This window comes from Heloderma suspectum, chromosome 6 (assembly GCF_057233095.1).
Source record: "Heloderma suspectum isolate Gila_16-S chromosome 6, 16-S_ref, whole genome shotgun sequence".
In the NCBI taxonomy this organism is placed as follows: domain Eukaryota; kingdom Metazoa; phylum Chordata; class Lepidosauria; order Squamata; family Helodermatidae; genus Heloderma; species Heloderma suspectum.
Window position 1 is genome coordinate 84,129,966 of NC_139463.1, and position 16,838 is coordinate 84,146,803.

The 16,838-nt window shown below is 42.6% G+C and overlaps 2 protein-coding genes across 2 annotated transcripts; both read left to right on the top strand.

The window, feature by feature from the left end:
- The first annotated feature begins 5,270 nt into the window (after positions 1–5,270).
- Positions 5,271–6,215, top strand: LOC146341608 (olfactory receptor 14C36-like). Its single transcript, XM_084807573.1, has one exon. It carries the CDS (start codon positions 5,271–5,273, stop codon positions 6,213–6,215), a length of 945 nt encoding a protein of 314 aa, XP_084663699.1.
- A 7,628-nt stretch (positions 6,216–13,843) lies between these two features.
- Positions 13,844–14,785, top strand: LOC146341609 (olfactory receptor 14I1-like). Its single transcript, XM_084807574.1, has one exon. It carries the CDS (start codon positions 13,844–13,846, stop codon positions 14,783–14,785), a length of 942 nt encoding a protein of 313 aa, XP_084663700.1.
- Positions 14,786–16,838: the final 2,053 nt, after the last annotated feature.

A 16,838-nucleotide genomic window follows, 5' to 3' on the forward strand; every position in this document is an offset into this window, starting at 1 on the left:
GTTTGTCTTTCCATGCTTTATGTTTTCTGGGAGTTCTACCCCAGAGAGCATTTTAGAACTCAGTAGCAGAAGTCAGGAGGAAAAATGCTCCTGGACTAAAATGCATCACAGATAAACATTTAAACACCTAGGAATACATTCAGGCTATTACTGTTGAGATACAGGAAATTTAAGCCTAGTGCAACACACTATCAAGTCAAGTGGGAAGTGTGGGTGGAGGCAAAAAAACTGATGAAATTATATAGATGTCTGAAAGCCCCCTATGGGGGATTTCCTCTCCCCAGCACTGTCACCACTTATGCAGAAAGTTCTCCTTCACTGGGCGATCTCACTTATGGGTTTTGTTATTTTTAGCCAATGTTTATATTTCAAAGCATAAGGAACTCTCTGCCACTATGACTCAGAATTCCATTAGCTGACCCTTTTCCGCTGCCACCAATTTTCAAAGAATACTTTAAAAAACCCTAGTAGTATAAGAAGGCTTAGGTATGAGATGGGCACCAATACTAGAGACAAGATGAACTATTAAACAAGTTAATTTATTAAAGGGATTCTTCTTTGTACAGAAGGAAATACTAACATTTACTTCGGAGTTTTCAGACGGATGCTTACTGACAATTCTTAAGGACTCAAGAGGCACTGTTGCTGTTCCAAGCCACTTAATGACCTCTTTTACCTGAGGCTAAATTCCCTAAACCTCTATCCAAACCAAATACACTCACAACTAGCTCCAACTCTTGGGTACAGTCTTCCTCTTACCCCCAGAGCTCCTCCGGTTGTATTTCTGGCTGCTTGAACAGTTTATCTGGGTTTTTACTGCCTGTTTGTTTAACTTTCTGTCAAGATCTTAGGGCAGCCTCCTGGCATAACACAGCCACCTGCTCCCTACTCCTGATCTCCACCAGCCACATATAGTTATCCAACATAGAAAGAATATCTTGATATTCAGGCATTAGCTATTCACTTTCTCTTCAGCTTTCTACTAGTCCTTCTATAACACCACCCGCCAACCAGCAGACCTTCTCCCTCATTCTCCAAAGACATACTACCCCCAACTGTCAACTCCTTAACTGTCATTTCCCAGCCACTCTTTTCCATCTAGCTAGAGTCCCCAGGCAATCAGAATTGTATTTACCTGATCCAAGCCCCATCCAACCAAGTATTCAAAGCAAATGTCCCCATTCCTGCCCTGCCCTTCAGAATGTCACTAAGCAATGACTACACAAGCCTTTGACAGTAACAAAGCAAGGCTTCAGGCCTACTCAGATACATTATTGCCTCTCAGATTCCACAGAAAGTAAACATTACAGAACAGTTATATACAGGACATTTCTTCACACCTGCTGTAGTGATAATTATGGGTCCAATTTAGTAATCAATCAATCAATAGTTAATTTAAGAGGTGATGGAGCTGTCTGGATGTTCTTTCTTTTAACTTCTTAAAGAACAGTCCTATGTACCCTCCAGAGGGGTGTCTCCATGACAGATTTATTCTGAGCTGGCTGTGTTTGGAGGTTGTTAGGGATATATGACGTCATGGCCATCCAGCAACCACCCCGGAGCTTATCACAGAGAAACTGGATTTTCTGAGACTGCTTAAAGTCTGATTCTTTTCCTTAAGTTGGGCTCTCCTCAGTATAGTTGTTGTGTGCCCCAAACCCCACATTTACTTTGGGTAGGCTAGCCTGGCCCAGGGGTATGCATTTCACCATGACCCCAGTCAAGGGGTGTTTCCTGTGTGTTTCTCATCCCTGCAAAATCCAGTTAGTGTCTACACATAACTAACTCCCATTGTGGTCAATGAGGCTTGTCCCCTGACAACACCCCTGATCTGCCCCTGATCTATATAAACTGCCACCTATAAATATATAGACCTATACAAACTATAGTGCTGGAGAAGACTCTTACGAGTCCCCTGGACTGCAAGGAGGTCAAGTCAGTCAATCCTAAAGGAAATCAACCCTGACTGCTCATTAGAAGGACAGATACTGAAACTGAAGCTCAAACATTTTGGCCACCTAACGCAAAGAGAAAACTCCCTGGAAAAGACCCTGATTCTGGGAAAGATTGAAGGCAAAAGGAGAAGGGGACGGCAGAGGATGAGGTGGCTAGATAGCATCACGGATGCAATGAATATGAACTTGAGCACACTCCGGGAGAGAGCGGAGGACAGGAAGACCTGGCATGCTATGGTCCATAGGGTCATGAAGAGTCGGACACAACTTAATGACTGAACAACAAGGAGGAGGTCACTATCCCTAATCTCTGATGTAGGGTTCTTTGAAGTGCAAATAACCCCTCTCCCCTTTCCTATCCAGCTTAGGAATGGGTGGATAACTTCCCCCATTCCAGATGGGGGGGTCTGCGGGGGGGGAGGTGATCTGTCCCTCCCCCCAGAATCCGTACAGGCCAGCTCTGCTCTGCTGTGATCCTGTGGAGCTGGCCGCCAGCTCCACAGCACTGGCAATACGGCCAGCCGCCATCGCCATGCCGTATCACTGTGCTAAGTCTGGTGGCAAATGGCATCCACTATGCCATTTGTGTCCCTGTTATCATGTGATAGGCTATGCAAATTATATTTATGTAGATATTTGCATAGCCTATCATGTGAAAAAGCAGGGATGCAAATGGCATCCATTATGCAAATATCTATGCAAATATAATTTGCATAGCCTATCAGGTAAAAACGGGGACACAAATGGCATAGTGGATGCCATTTTCATCTGGACTTAGCACAGCAATACGGCATGGCAATGTCAGCTGACCATATTGCCAGTGCTGCAGAGATGGCGGCTGGCTCTGCAGGATCACCACATGAAGGAGTCAGCCTGGACGGATTCCAGAGTAGCGCAGAGGTGAGTGCTCCATTCCTCCATGGACCCCAATGGGGCCAGATTCTTGGAATCCAGCCTCATTGGGGTCTGTGGTGGAATTCTTTGGCATCCCTAATCCAGCTTCACAGTGGATGACCTCAGTCTCTCTTTGGCTGAAAGGAATACAGATTACCTGGGAAAACAGGCTAGCAGGCATGCTGTGCTATGGTTTCAACACAAACGCTCAAAGCAAAGAGCTATAACGTTTCACTGTTTCCACAGAAATACATGAAATCTGAGCAACAGGAGCCCCAATGCTAAGACCCTGATGATGCCTCATACTGGGCTTGCTTTGCCACACAGCATAGTATTAAATATGAATAATATGTTAATGTATGTAGTGATTTGCCCAGTGTATTTTGAAATGTGGACTTATGTGTAGTGCTTTGTCACACAATGTTTGCTTGAACACAACACAAGTGTGCATGCGCGCGCATACACATACAAGCAAAGGAAAAGCAAATTCAGAACAACCTACAAGCAAACAAAAGGATTTTTAATTTTTGTTTTGTTTTGTTTTTAGGGAAAAGTTATAGAGTTCAAAAATGGGAAGGGGAGGAATACAGGAATTGAGAAGGGGGGAGCCAAGAACAAGGAACACACACACACACACACACATATATATATATATATATATGGAGGAAAATTCGGAGAGTGCCTTGGACTGCAAGAAGATCAAAACCAGCCCATACTACAGGAATGAAAGCCAGATTGCTCACTTGAGGGCATGATATTAAAGGCAAAACGGAAGTACTTCGGCCACATCATGAGAAGACAGGACACCCTGGAGAAGATGCTGATGCTAGGCAAAGTGGAAGGCAAAAGGAAGAGTGGCCGACCAAGGGCAAGATGGGTGGATGATATTCTGGAGGTAACGGACTCGACCTTGGGGGAGCTGGGGGTGGCGACAGCCGACAGGAAGTTCTGGCGTGGGCTAGTCCATGAAGTCACGAAGAGTCGGAAACGACTGACCAAATAAGCAACAACATATATATATATATATATACACACTCACACACACACACACACACACACACATGCACATGCACATGCACACACGCATATAATCTAGAAAAAAAGAAAGAATGGGAACAATAAGAAATGGTTGAATTGAGAAGTGGGGGGAAGGGCAAGGCAAGGAAACTAAACTTTTTATTTTTTCCCTATTTTTATTTTGTTTAATAAAGAATCGAAAGAAAGAAAGAAAGAAAGAAAGAAAGAAAGAGCAAACTAATAAGAATGGTTGAATAATTCAGACGGTTGGGGGGAGGAGCCAAAGAGCAAGGCAAGGAAAGGAGGAAACTAAAGTGCTACATGTGTTGTTGTTTTTTTAAAAAAAAAATCTAGAAAAAAAATAAAGGGAATAGTTGAATTAAAGAGGGTTTGGTGGGAAAGAATAATAAGAACAAAGCTGCAGTCCAACACACACACACACACACACACCACAGATCTACCCAACTAACTAAGCAACTCTAACAGCTCTCTCTAACCACCACTTCTAACAGCACTCTCTCTCACAATGAAACAAACACAGGCTGATCTCTCCAATATATACAGTATTCCCACAACCACCACTGTCACTGACTGGAGACTGCTGGGTTAATTTCAGCCCTAATTTGGCAACTAGAGTTGCCATTCACCAAAGCTCCGTCCCTCCTCCTCCTCTCCCCTTCATTGATCTTTCACAAGTTCAGACATTTAGAGACAGGCTATGTGGGCTTCAGAAGGCATCAGAATAGCTCTGAATCTCTGAAGCAGACAGAGGCATTTTGGTGGTGAATGACATCACTTCAGACCACCTCAGTGCTGGTCTGATCTGCTTTGGATCTCGCTGAGGTACCTCCAAAGCACTCCAATTCACTTTGGTATATGGATTCAGCACCGAAGCAATGCACAGCCCTAGTTTTATCACATTACGTGTAAATAGGGATGTATAAATCTACCTATATCCAGTCTGAGGGATGTCCATCATGGGGAAATCCAGCCCTCTTGGGGCTCAACAAATTTCTCCAGACCCCCCAGCTCAGCTTGGGGATCTCAGTTTTATTTTTTTTCCTCTAGAAACAGCGAGATATATAACTTGTGCCCGCAAAGTGCTGGGTTATGCATAAATTGCAGCCGAGTTCAGTGAAACTCAAAATTTTGTACAATGCATCATGATCTCTGCTGATTTTCTAGTAGGTCAACATCATCGAGTGTTTTTCTCAGTTTTCTGATTGAGTAATTTTCTGTTTAATATTTCACAATACTAAAAAAAATGCTATTTTTTCACAGTTAAAATCAGGAGTGGAAGAAGAAGGTTGGCAATGGTGCTTAGGAAAGCTCTACACAAATATCGTATTCTTCATGTCTTCTTTTTCTTGACAATATTTCATCTTTCTATCCACAGATTAAGAAATGGAAAACAAAACATGTGTGAGAGAATTCACCCTTCTAGAGTTTTCTCATATTCGAGAACTGCAGTTTTTACATTTTGCAGCATTTTTCTCCATTTACTTGGTAGCTCTGATAGGCAACTTTCTCATTACTATGATTGTAGCCCAGAATCATCAACTTCATAGTCCCATGTATTTCTTCTTGGTCAACTTATCTTTCATAGATATTTGCTACATTTCAACCACCGTTCCAAAATTCATGGCCAGTTCTCTGCTAAATAATAAACTCATTTCATATTGTGGATGTGTTGCCCAAGTTTTTTTGGTGACCACATTTGCACCTGCTGAGCTGTCCTTCCTCACTGCCATGGCTTATGACCGCTACATAGTCATCTGCCATCCTCTATGGTACAGGCTGATCATGAACTGGCAGGCCTGTTTTCAAATGGCAGCTGCTTCTTGGGTCAGTGGTGTAGTCAACGCAGTAGTACAAACTGCACACACCTTTAAGTTATACTTCTGCCAGTCCAATGTTATAAAACAATATTTCTGTGACATCCCTCAGCTACTGTTGATATCTTGTACTGACACAGCAACTAATAAGAAGCTCCTTCTTGCTATAGGATTTAGTTTTGCATCATTTTGCATTTTGTCTATATTGGTTTCTTATGCATTCATCCTCTCTAATGTCTTCAAGATGCAGTCCATCAAAAATAGGCATAAGGCATTTTCCACCTGCACCCCACACCTGACTGTCTTTTGTTTGTTCTCTATTACTAGTATGTTTTCTTACTTGAGGCCGAACGCCTTGTCCTCTCTGCCTGTGGACTTGTTGGCTGCTCTCTTGTACACAGTTCTACCACCGTTAATGAATCCCATCATTTATAGTCTGAGAAATAAAGACATCCAACTTGCTTTACAGAAAATGTCAAAGGAGAGGTTCAGATTTTGCATGATAACCTCATAGGTGTTTTCCGAGAACACTGTTGTCTCAATCAAGAGAGACCATTGAAGTAGGGATGCCAGAGAATTCTGCCACGGATCTCGGTGAGGCCAAATTAGGGATGTCAGAGAATTTCTCCACGATTCTCGGGGAGGCTGAATGCTAGCGCATTAGGCCCCCCGAAATTGGTGGAGAAATGGTCTGCCACCACCCCGCCCCCCCCCCCGGGACGGGACTTACCTTGTGCGAATGTCCCTGGCGGCGGCGGCGGCTCCGGCGGCAGTTAGGTGGCGGTGCGGAAGCGGCGGCGGCCGGTCTTCCGACTGGCTGCCGCCGCCACCATTTCCAAGTAAAAAAACAACAACAACAAACATGATAGGATTTACGTAGCCTATCACAGCTAGATTTTTAAAAAACACCATGATAGGCTATGTAAATCTTTATGTAGCCTATCACGGCTGAGTGAAAGAAAAAAAAACCCGCGGGCATTTGCGTTCCTTATTTTGGCACGTGTAGTCTACGTAAACATTTACATAGACTACGGCAAAAATAAGAAATAATTATTTTCGCCGTAGTCTACATAAATGTTTACGTAGACTAAACATGCCAAAATAAGGAACGCAAATGGCGGCGCCCATGGGCTCCGCCATTTGCATACACGCGGGGGGGGGGTTTCACTCAGCCATGATAGGCTACGTAAACATTTACGTAGCGTATCATGGCTGACTGCAGGGATGCAAACAGTGGCGGCTACAGCCGCCGCCATTTGCGGCCCAGCAGGACAGCAGGATTCACGGCTGGAGGGACAGGGCGCCTCCCCCCCGGCCATAATTTCAGGGGGGGAGGGATGGGGCACCTCCCCCCCTGGCCAGAATTTTGGGGGGGAGGGACGAGGCACCTCCCCCCAGCCAGAATTTCAGGGGGAGGGACGAAGCACCTCCCCCCCACCGCGAAGCAAGCTTGGGGATCAGGTAAGGGACTTTTGTACATCCCTAGGCCAAATGCCAGTGCATTCGGCCCCCCGAAATCCATGGTGGAATGAAGCCCCCGCCCCCCACCCCACGAAAGGCACGCAAAACAGAGCACTTACCTGCTGCCGTCCGCGCTGACTTGCTTCCTCATCATAGCTGTGATAGGCTACATAAATAATTACATAACCTATCACAGCTAACGCAGGGATGCGATTTGCATCCCTGTGGAGGCCGTGATAGGCTACATAAGTATTTACGTAGCTATCATGGTAAGCTAAAAAAAAAAAACAGCATGCGCAAATGGCGGCAGCTACGGCAGCCACCATTTGCGTTCCCTTTTTTTTTTTTTGCTGTTTTAGCCTATGAAAATATTTACATAAGCTATTACAGCGAAAAAAAGGGGAACTCAAATAGCGTAGTGGGCACTATTTGCATTCCTTTTTTTTCGCTGTAATAGCTTACGTAAATATTTACATAGGCTAAAATGGCGGGGGACAGAATCAGCCCAACTTTAGTCTATGGAAGAAAGTTGTGCAAATTTGGGGAAAGTTGTGCAGATTTAGAAATTGTGCAATCACTGCTCGATTTGCACAAGTTTCCCATTTGTGCAGAGCAAGCAGTGATTGCAGACATGAACAGGGATGAGTCATGAGAATCCTGGGGATCCCAAAGATTGTTCACTTCCTCATCCCTAACTGTGGTCTTGCTTTTTTTTTTCTGTTTTCAAATGAAAGCTGCACATGCCAATAAGGCCTGTGTGGGGAAACCTGGGGCCTTCCAGGAGTTGGTGGACTCTGAATCCCATCACTGCCAGTCAGAATGGCTAATGGTCAGGGATGAGGGAAGTTGCAGGTCATCATTACGTAGTGGGCCACAGATTCCCCACCCTGTGATGGGGACCTGGAATAGAAATGGTTTCTCCATTTGTTGTTGTTGTTGTTCAGTCGTTCAGTCGTGTCCGACTCTTCGTGACCCCATGGACCATAGCACGCCAGGCCTTCCTGTCCTGCGCTCTCTCCCGGAGCGTGCTCAAGTTCATATTCATTGCATCCGTGATGCTATCTAGCCATCTCATCCTCTGCCATCCCCTTCTCCTTTTGCCTTCAGTCTTTCCCAGCATCAGGGTCTTTTCCAGGGAGTTTTCTCTTCGCATTAGGTGGCCAAAATATTGGAGCTTCAGCTTCATTATCTGTCCTTCCAATGAGCAGTCAGGGTTGATTTCCTTTAGGATGGACTGATTGGACCTCCTTGCAGTCCAGGGCACTCGTAAGAGTCTTCTCCAACACCACAGTTCGAAAGCATCAATTCTTCGGCGCTCAGCCTTCCTTATAGTCCAGCTCTCACAGCCATACATTACTACTGGGAAAACCATAGCTTTGATTAGATGGACCTTTGTCAGCAAGGTGATGTCTCTGCTTCTTACTATGCTGTCTAGGTTGGCCATAGCTTTCCTCCCAAGGAGCAAGCGTCTTTTAATTTCATATTTTCCATAAATAAAAGGACTTCAGACTACGGATGTCATAGAAATCTGCAACGGAACTAAATGAGTTCAGGTTTCAATGAATCTGACCTGTGGATTCTGCAGCAGACCAGCATCTCCCTGCCGGGCAGATTTTGCGGACTTGCACACCAGTTTTTGAACTTTCCCGAATTTTGTGCAAATTCTGACATAGAAAAATACCCCAAATTTTTAAAAAGGCAAAATAAATAAATAAATGTTCATTTCCCCCATAAGCTAAAGTGTGAAAATTCATATTTTGGGTGAATTTGCAAATTTCCGCACATACAAATTTGCGCAAATGCGAATTTGTGCAAATTCGTAAGAAAAAATCATTCTGTCAATGGGCAAACGATGGAACAAAATGTGCCTGACAATTCACAAAGCACAGACAGGACGGATTTTACATCATCTGTACATCCCTACTTCAGACCCACCCCAACCCACCTACTGACCATGGAAGGTGAACCTTCAAGGAAATGGCCTTAGAAGAATATCTCTGGAGGGACCTTCCACCACAAGTCTTGTAGCAGACAAGTCCCTGTTGTTCAGGAGAAGTTTAATTTTTTCCTCTGGGTCCTTGAGGCTACATATGCAGAGTTATGAAGCCCTGCTCCTTAAAACCCAAGCAAGAGATGAGCCAATCACCTCTATGGAGTTGCAGCCCTCTCTTCTCACTGCTAAGAAGAATAACTACAAAGAAAAATAAAGAGGTAAGTATTGATCTCATTTTTTTTTTTCTCTCGGAAGAGTTGCTGGCCAGAGAAGTGTGTTTTTTCTGACTGTAGCTTCAAACTTTTAGTAAAAGATGAACAGATGAAATTGGAAATGGTTAAATCAGATGGCTGCCAAACGTTCTACAGTTCAACTAGGAGGCAATGTAATGAGATAACAGAGATCCAACACACTGCTATGGGTGGTGCCTACATTTCATCAATGACTATTGAAAGTCTGGAGATGTCAGTTATGTGGCATATGTTTTGTCAGTGCTATTTATTAAAGCAGTTGCGATTGAGAGAGAGAGAGGGAGGGAGGGAGGGAGGGAGGGAGGGAGGGAGGGAGGGAGGGAGGGAGGGAGATAATAGATTTTATATTCTTGGACAAAAAAAAGGCATTATGTAGCAAAGAAGGCATTGCTAATGTAATGTGCAGCATACGATAGATACAAGAGTGGGCATGAGCAGAGGAGAACTGTTGGGTGGGAACTGGGAAGTGAAAGATGCATCTAATCTTTCCTGAACTGGCCACTGTTTCCTCCTTGCAACCCTATCCCATGGCCCATTTCTCCCCTGGATGGCTTCTTCTGTTTTTGGATTTGAAGGCTGAGTAGGGGGAAAGCAGATGGGGAGCGCTGAGGAAAAAGAAGTGGGTGGAAATGACGTTGCTCATCCCATCCTGTCATTTCTCCCCTTCTAATGTCCTCCAGTCCTACATTCGCATGAGGCAGCAAATACTTATTTGCAGTATAACAGCTGTTTCTGGCCCTTATCACACCATGGGTAAGAGTGACTTTGATAGTATCTTCAATCAATGGTTTTGGAAATATGGTGACGTGTATATTCTTTCCCTTCTTAAATCAGGAGTGGGACCCATGGCCCAAATCCCCCCCTGCTGTTTTTGCAGGGGCCCAATGCCATGGCTTGGCAGCAGTGGGGGAAAGCTCTGTTTTAAAAGGAGAAATTGGTGGTGGCCAAAAGGGGCTAATTTAAACCAAAATATCCCCCCTTTTTCCCTACTGCCACCACACCACCACATTTCAACAGCAAACCTCCCCCCCTTTTTTAAAGGGGAGTTTTCCCCAATTTTGATGGTAGACCACTGTGGGTCAGGGAGGCAGTCCCCCGAGGGATCCAGGGGGGCAACATGTTCCCCAAGCCCCCAGACATTGTGCACCCCTGTTTTAAGTGATTCACTGCAGTTTTGTCACACAAAGTGTATATGGGAGAATGGTGTCTCCAAACACACCTTGAACATAGATATGTACATTTCACTGTATGCATCGTGATATCTTTGTAATTGTACTTCTGTCTCTGCAAGTTCACTGATGTTCTCCACATTCCGTCTCAAAGCTCCTTCCAACTTGAGTCTGTATCAGATTGCAAGCTTTGTTTGTTTGTTTTCTTTTCGCAGGAAGATCTGTGTGTATTTCTCTGCATTTTTCCCCAAATGTGCATAAATTGTGTGCATTTTTTAAACGTACACATTCTTCTCCCATTAGTTAAGGAATATTTGTTCCCATTTTCCAAAAGTATGTATTTTTTTCATGAGTATTTTTCAAATGTATGCATGCTCTCAAATGCAATTATTTCTCTTGTTTTGGTCTGTGAATCACACTGCAAGCTCAGAAATGTCTGGACTACAACCACAGATAGCGTCTGAGTCTGTGTTCGGTCCGGAAGGTGCAAACTGGGTAAATATGATCAAAACCAAATTGAAATGAATTTCTCATACATCCCTAATTATTGGATTTTTTGTCGCTGACAAAACTGGAGAACAACCTACTCTGATGTATCACTGGAAGAAGCACAAAGACAATGTGAGCCACCGTCTCTCTCAACATCCTTTTTTGACTGTGAGCATTTCTACAGCAGGCTAAAATCCCACAATTTTACCTGGTCTTTCTACTTCCTTTTTTATTTTTTGCAGGATTAGGATGGGCTCCTTTAGACAGAGGAATTCAAAACTTCCTTTCTCGGCAATGCTCTATATGTTCGATGAAACAGTGCCACTTAGTGGCTGAATTATAGTGTTACACTGGCATTACACACTGCCAAAGTCCCACTTTGAGAGAGAGAGAGAGAGAGAGAGATGTATGTATATGTATTTGTGTATATATGCATATACACACACACACACACACATATATATATGAACACACATATATATATGTATATATGCATGTGTGTGTGTGTGTGTGTGTGTGTGTGTATATATATATATATATATATATATATATATATATTCCAGTTTATCACAAATCTTTTGGAAAGTGGGATAAATCCGGGAAGGTGTGGGAGACACCCTGGAGGTTGATGACATCATATACAGGACTGTCAAACTTCCGTGAGTCGACAATGATGAGCATGCAATAAATTGCTCATGTAGAGAAGCCCTTTATTTCCACAGAGCTATTCTGAGCAACAAACGTTAATCCAAACTACTGTTGCATCATCTTTTAGGGCTTTTTCAATATTCAAGTGCTAATGCTATAGATTGTGCATTTTGCATTTATTCTCTTCCAGTATTTTCTCATTATCATTACTGTATCCCTCATTCAGCAGCAACTCACCCCATGTAACTTTTCCTTGGTTATCCTGTGATATATAGATGCCTACTACATTGCTGTGATCATTCCCAAATCCATGCTTAATTCCTTGACAAATGACAGTTGGATTCCTTTCTCTGGGAGTGTTGTCCAGGCTTTTTTCCTTGTCACATTTTTGTTCCGACTTGTCTTTTCTCACTGTCATCATGGCTGATGACTGCTATATAGTGTTCTGCCATTCTGTACAGCCTGATCTTGATTTTTTAAGCCCGCTGAGAGTGGGCTTATTATTTTGCTTTGTTGTATTTGTATTGGTTTCCTGTGATTCTAACTTTTCTACTGTGTTCAAAATTCAATCAAAAACAGGGCTGGCTTAGAGGCTATCTCCACTGCCATCCCACAGTTGTGTTGATGGTGATTTGTCTGTTTTACGTGCCATGTTTTCTTACATGAGACCAAATATCTAGTCCATTCTGACTGTGGACTTGTTTGCTGCTGATTTTGATAAGTCAATTTTGTCACCGCTAATGAATCCCATTATTTTTTGGCCTCAAAACAAACAAATCTGAATGGCTCAGTGGGTATTGTAAAATACAATGAAATTTCACAGGGTGACCCCATAGAGTTTCTCTGAGATCGTTACTGTTTCATCAAAGATAAACTACTGACATTACAAATGAGTATGTAATGTATGCCATGACCATATTACAATTATTTTTATTCAATATGCTATTTGTATGATTAAAACCACATGCTAGCAAACATTTTTAAATGTCCAGGACCTTAAACATATATATTTTTTCCACCCCTCCTCCTATTTTGTCTTATACTTATTATCAGATTTGATTAAGTTCTTGCATGTGGTAGGGATGGGAAAGAAATCATCAGAGCTTGTCCCGTTCATAACCCCAAATGTGGGCAAGAGCACATTTTCCAAAAAAAAGGTTGTGCATTCCCAAATTTGTGATCACATTCAAAAAATGTATTTTTAAAATGTGCATTTTAGAAATCACATTAAAAAAAGAAGTGTTTTCATGCTTTAGTTAAAGGGGGTGCACACTTTTAACAAAGAGAGTCCAGCAAGCGTGCATCCTGGGTTCTCCCATCTCTAGCCTGAGGGGAGTTCAGTGAAGCTCAACAGCTTGCATAAAACCATCATGAACCTTGTTTGGCCATAACACAGATATTGTTTTTGTGGGAACACTGCAAGCATGCCTGGAAAGAAGAAGTACTGTGTAGAAGTGCTTCTACATGGACGTAAGGCTCATTGGCTCCACCAGGGCTTACTCCCAGGTAAATTGGTATAGGTTTGCAACCTACATGGTGTGTGTGTGTGTGTGTGTGTGTGTGTGTGTTCATACCTCACTTTAATCATTCACAATCCTGAAAAGAAAGGCCTTTATCTTCTTCTTGGTTAAAATTAGTCAAGGACAAAAAACAAATACCATGGCTTTAATCCAAGGAACAGTGAGAAGAAGAGAAGTTGTATCATGGCTGTTCCATGAACCCTTCCACATGCTCTACTGGAAGATTTCTTGCAGTGCAGCACCAACTGTACTGAAGTGAATTGGAGGTTGTGTTGCATGATGAGAGTCATAGTGAATTAGCAAGATCCCCTCTGTCACATTTAAAATCTAGTGGGCCATAAAGGGCTGTAGAGAAGAGACTGTGCAAAATCTTGTAGAGGATCTTGCACAGACAGTAGAACTTCTGGGGACTTGTGGGCTGGGGGGTGGGGGATCACTGTTACTCACACAATGCTTTTCCGCAAAGTTGTAAATAGTCCTTCCATGGTGGCTTCCTTCTAGTGTTTTGGATGTAAAGCTATGATCCTTAGTAAAATCCTATGAAAAATATTTTCTTCTTTGTGTCTTCTTTTACTTGACAATGTTTCCTCTTTTTATCCACAGAGTAAGAAATGGAAAATCAAACGAGCATGAGAGAATTCATTCTTCTGGGGTTTTCTGATGTTCGAGTACTCCAGTATCTGCACTTTTTGGTCTTTCTCTCCATTTACCTAATAGCTCTCATTGGCAACTTTCTCATCATCACAACTGTCATCCAGAATCAACAACTTCAGAGCCCCATGTATTTCTTCCTGGCCAACTTATCATTTGTAGATAGTTGCTACATTTCAACCACTGTTCCAAAATCCCTGGGCAATTCTTTAATAAATGATAACAAGATTTCATTTGCTGGATGTATTGCCCAAGTTGCCTTGGTGACTGCTTTAGCCCCTGCTGAGCTGTGCTTTCTCACTGTCATGGCTTACGACCGCTATGTAGCCATCTGCCATCCTCTACAGTACAGGCTGATCATACATTGGAATGCCTGTTTTCAACTGGCAGCTGTCTCTTGGGTCACTGGTATAGTCAATTCAGTGATACAAACTACACACACCTTTAGGTTACATTTCTGCCACTCTAATATTGTAAAACAATATTTCTGTGACATCCCTCAGCTATTGATTATATCTTGTACCAACACAGCAAGAAATAGGATGCTCCTTATTGCTACAGTACTTACTGTGGGCTCATTTTGCATTTCTCTTATATTTGTTTCTTATGCATTCATCCTCTCTACTGTGTTCAAAATTCAGTCTGTTCAGAGTAGGCATAAGGCCTTCTCCACTTGCATTCCTCACCTGACTGTCTTTTGTTCCTTTGTTGTTACTGGCATATTTTCTTACTTTAGACCAGAAGTCTTGTCCTCTCTGTCTGTGGACTTGTTGGCTGCCCTCATGTACACCATTCTGCCACCTTTAATGAATCCAATTATCTATAGCTTGAGAAACAAAGAGATCCAAATGGCTGTGTGGAAAATGTCAAAGGCATGGTTTGGGTTTCATACAGTGACGTGATAAACTCTCCATGAAGACTAGATGTGCCTAACCTCAAGAGATCAGGGGTGGGGAGGGAAGACTGACTGGATGTTGTAGCCAGACAGTCTGCATGGTCAGAGTCTTAAGATGAGATGGAGGAGGAGTTGCAGCCATTCAAACTGGGCTCTGCCAGGTGAGGTTTCAGTGCCCCCAGGACCACTGGGACCAAGAAAATACCATTGTTGATCCTTCACTTTTGAAAATATAAAATCCAGCTGTTCACTCAAAGCTGTTCCTCCATTTTGGAAAACATAAAATCCAGCTGAACTCCAAAGTATCCCCATCCTGGGTGAGCCATGCAGTTTCCTTTTTTGGTGGAAAATAGAAGTAGAAATCAACTGGATATTATTTTAAATGTTGTGCTGGACAAAACAGAGTCAATACAAGACAAATTGGGTAGTTTTACCTGGTCATTGGCAGAGCCCAATTTAAATGTCTGCAAACCGTCCTCCTCCATATCATCCTAAGGCCCTCACTCTGCAGTCAACCTGTGGTTAAAAAGACTCCTTCCCCCCTCCTACCTGCCCTGCCCTGCCCTCTGCTAACCTGCTTTTTGTAACATCTTGCCTGATGTAGAGCTCGGGTGATCTCAAAAGCTTTCAGTTTTGTTCTGATCATTCAGTTGGCCTAATAAAGATATTACTCTATATGGATTTTGGGAGTTTACTCATGCCCAATGCAACCTCCTTTGGATTTTTAAAAACTGAAATGTGTACATCTAAGGAAAGGTGGGTAGATGTGAGTCCAGTAGCAGGATCATCTGAAATAAAATCTGGTCCAAATAAAATTTCATTGGTGCATTTTGGACAGACTAGAAGTTGGATATTAATTTTCCTCAGATTTCTTCTTTAATTTGATCCATATTTATATTATGGATTCTTGGATTCAGAGAACAATGGAGGGATGAGTGTATTGCCAATAATCATTTCATTATTGCTCCAAGGTTTGGCTTTTATCTATGTTCCACTTTACCACTTTCCTGTTTTACTTCTCCTTACAGATTAGCAATGTGCATGAGTGCTTATGTGGACTGACTGTGCAAAAAAAAAAACCACACACACAGGTAAACAGTGTCAAATTCTTTAAAATGTTATCACCACAGACACCATGTTTGTAATACAGTCAGTCCATACTTCTAGCTGTGAATCAATTGATGGTGAATAATCAAGCGATACCCATGCATCAGTGAATTTGCCCTCAACGTCAGCACAAATTCCACATCACTTGGAGATGCTTGTGTGATATTATGTGCAGGATCAAGCTTTCCTTAGTATTCTGTATTTTTTAATCATACCTACACTGCTACACCCAGCCAATTTCAGCTAATGATAGGAGCAGTCGAGGGAGTAAATATTATCTGCATGCTTTTACTAGTGAGTTGCATTGGACTCCTGAGAATCAATCCCCTGGAATACAAAACATATATAAATGTAACACTTCCCCATGATGAGATCTACTTGCATCCCATACAGATTTTTTTTCATTCTCTTAAAAAGAAACAGTTATAACCAGTTACACTGAATGGATGACAGTGAAATACACAATTTTAAAGTGTCCACTAATATTTTTTACTGGAGTTGAAGGAAATCAATGAAGAAAACAAGTAAGTTATTCATAAGCATGTTGTGAGGCATGTCTCAGGACCATTTCTTATTTTGTGTGGGTGGCATCATTGCTGCTGCTGCTGCTGCTGCTGATAATAATAATGATGATGATGATGATGATGATGATGATGATGATGATGATTTAAAAATGCTTATTTGTGGCAGGGTCTTAGGGCAATTGTTATGAAGGGAGTAAGGTGCTTGCCACATTGAGCATGCCCACCATGGGGAAAGTCTCTTTGGCAGCAGTGCACTGGTGCTAGGGGTGTGGAAATGTCCCCCCCCCTATTTTTTAAAAGAATGATAATGAATGGTTCACATCTGTTCTCAGAAAGCAAACAATCCTATGGCTGTCTAGCTGCTGTCTAGAGGCTAAAAGATTGTGCCCTTAGTATCTCAGAGCTAAGCTACATATTACTTGTTTGGGT

What these genes read in the sequence shown, in the direction of transcription:
- LOC146341608 (XM_084807573.1), top strand. Translation starts at nt 5,271, where the DNA reads ATGGAAAACAAAACATGTGTGAGAGAATTCACCCTTCTAGAGTTTTCT.
- LOC146341609 (XM_084807574.1), top strand. Translation starts at nt 13,844, where the DNA reads ATGGAAAATCAAACGAGCATGAGAGAATTCATTCTTCTGGGGTTTTCT.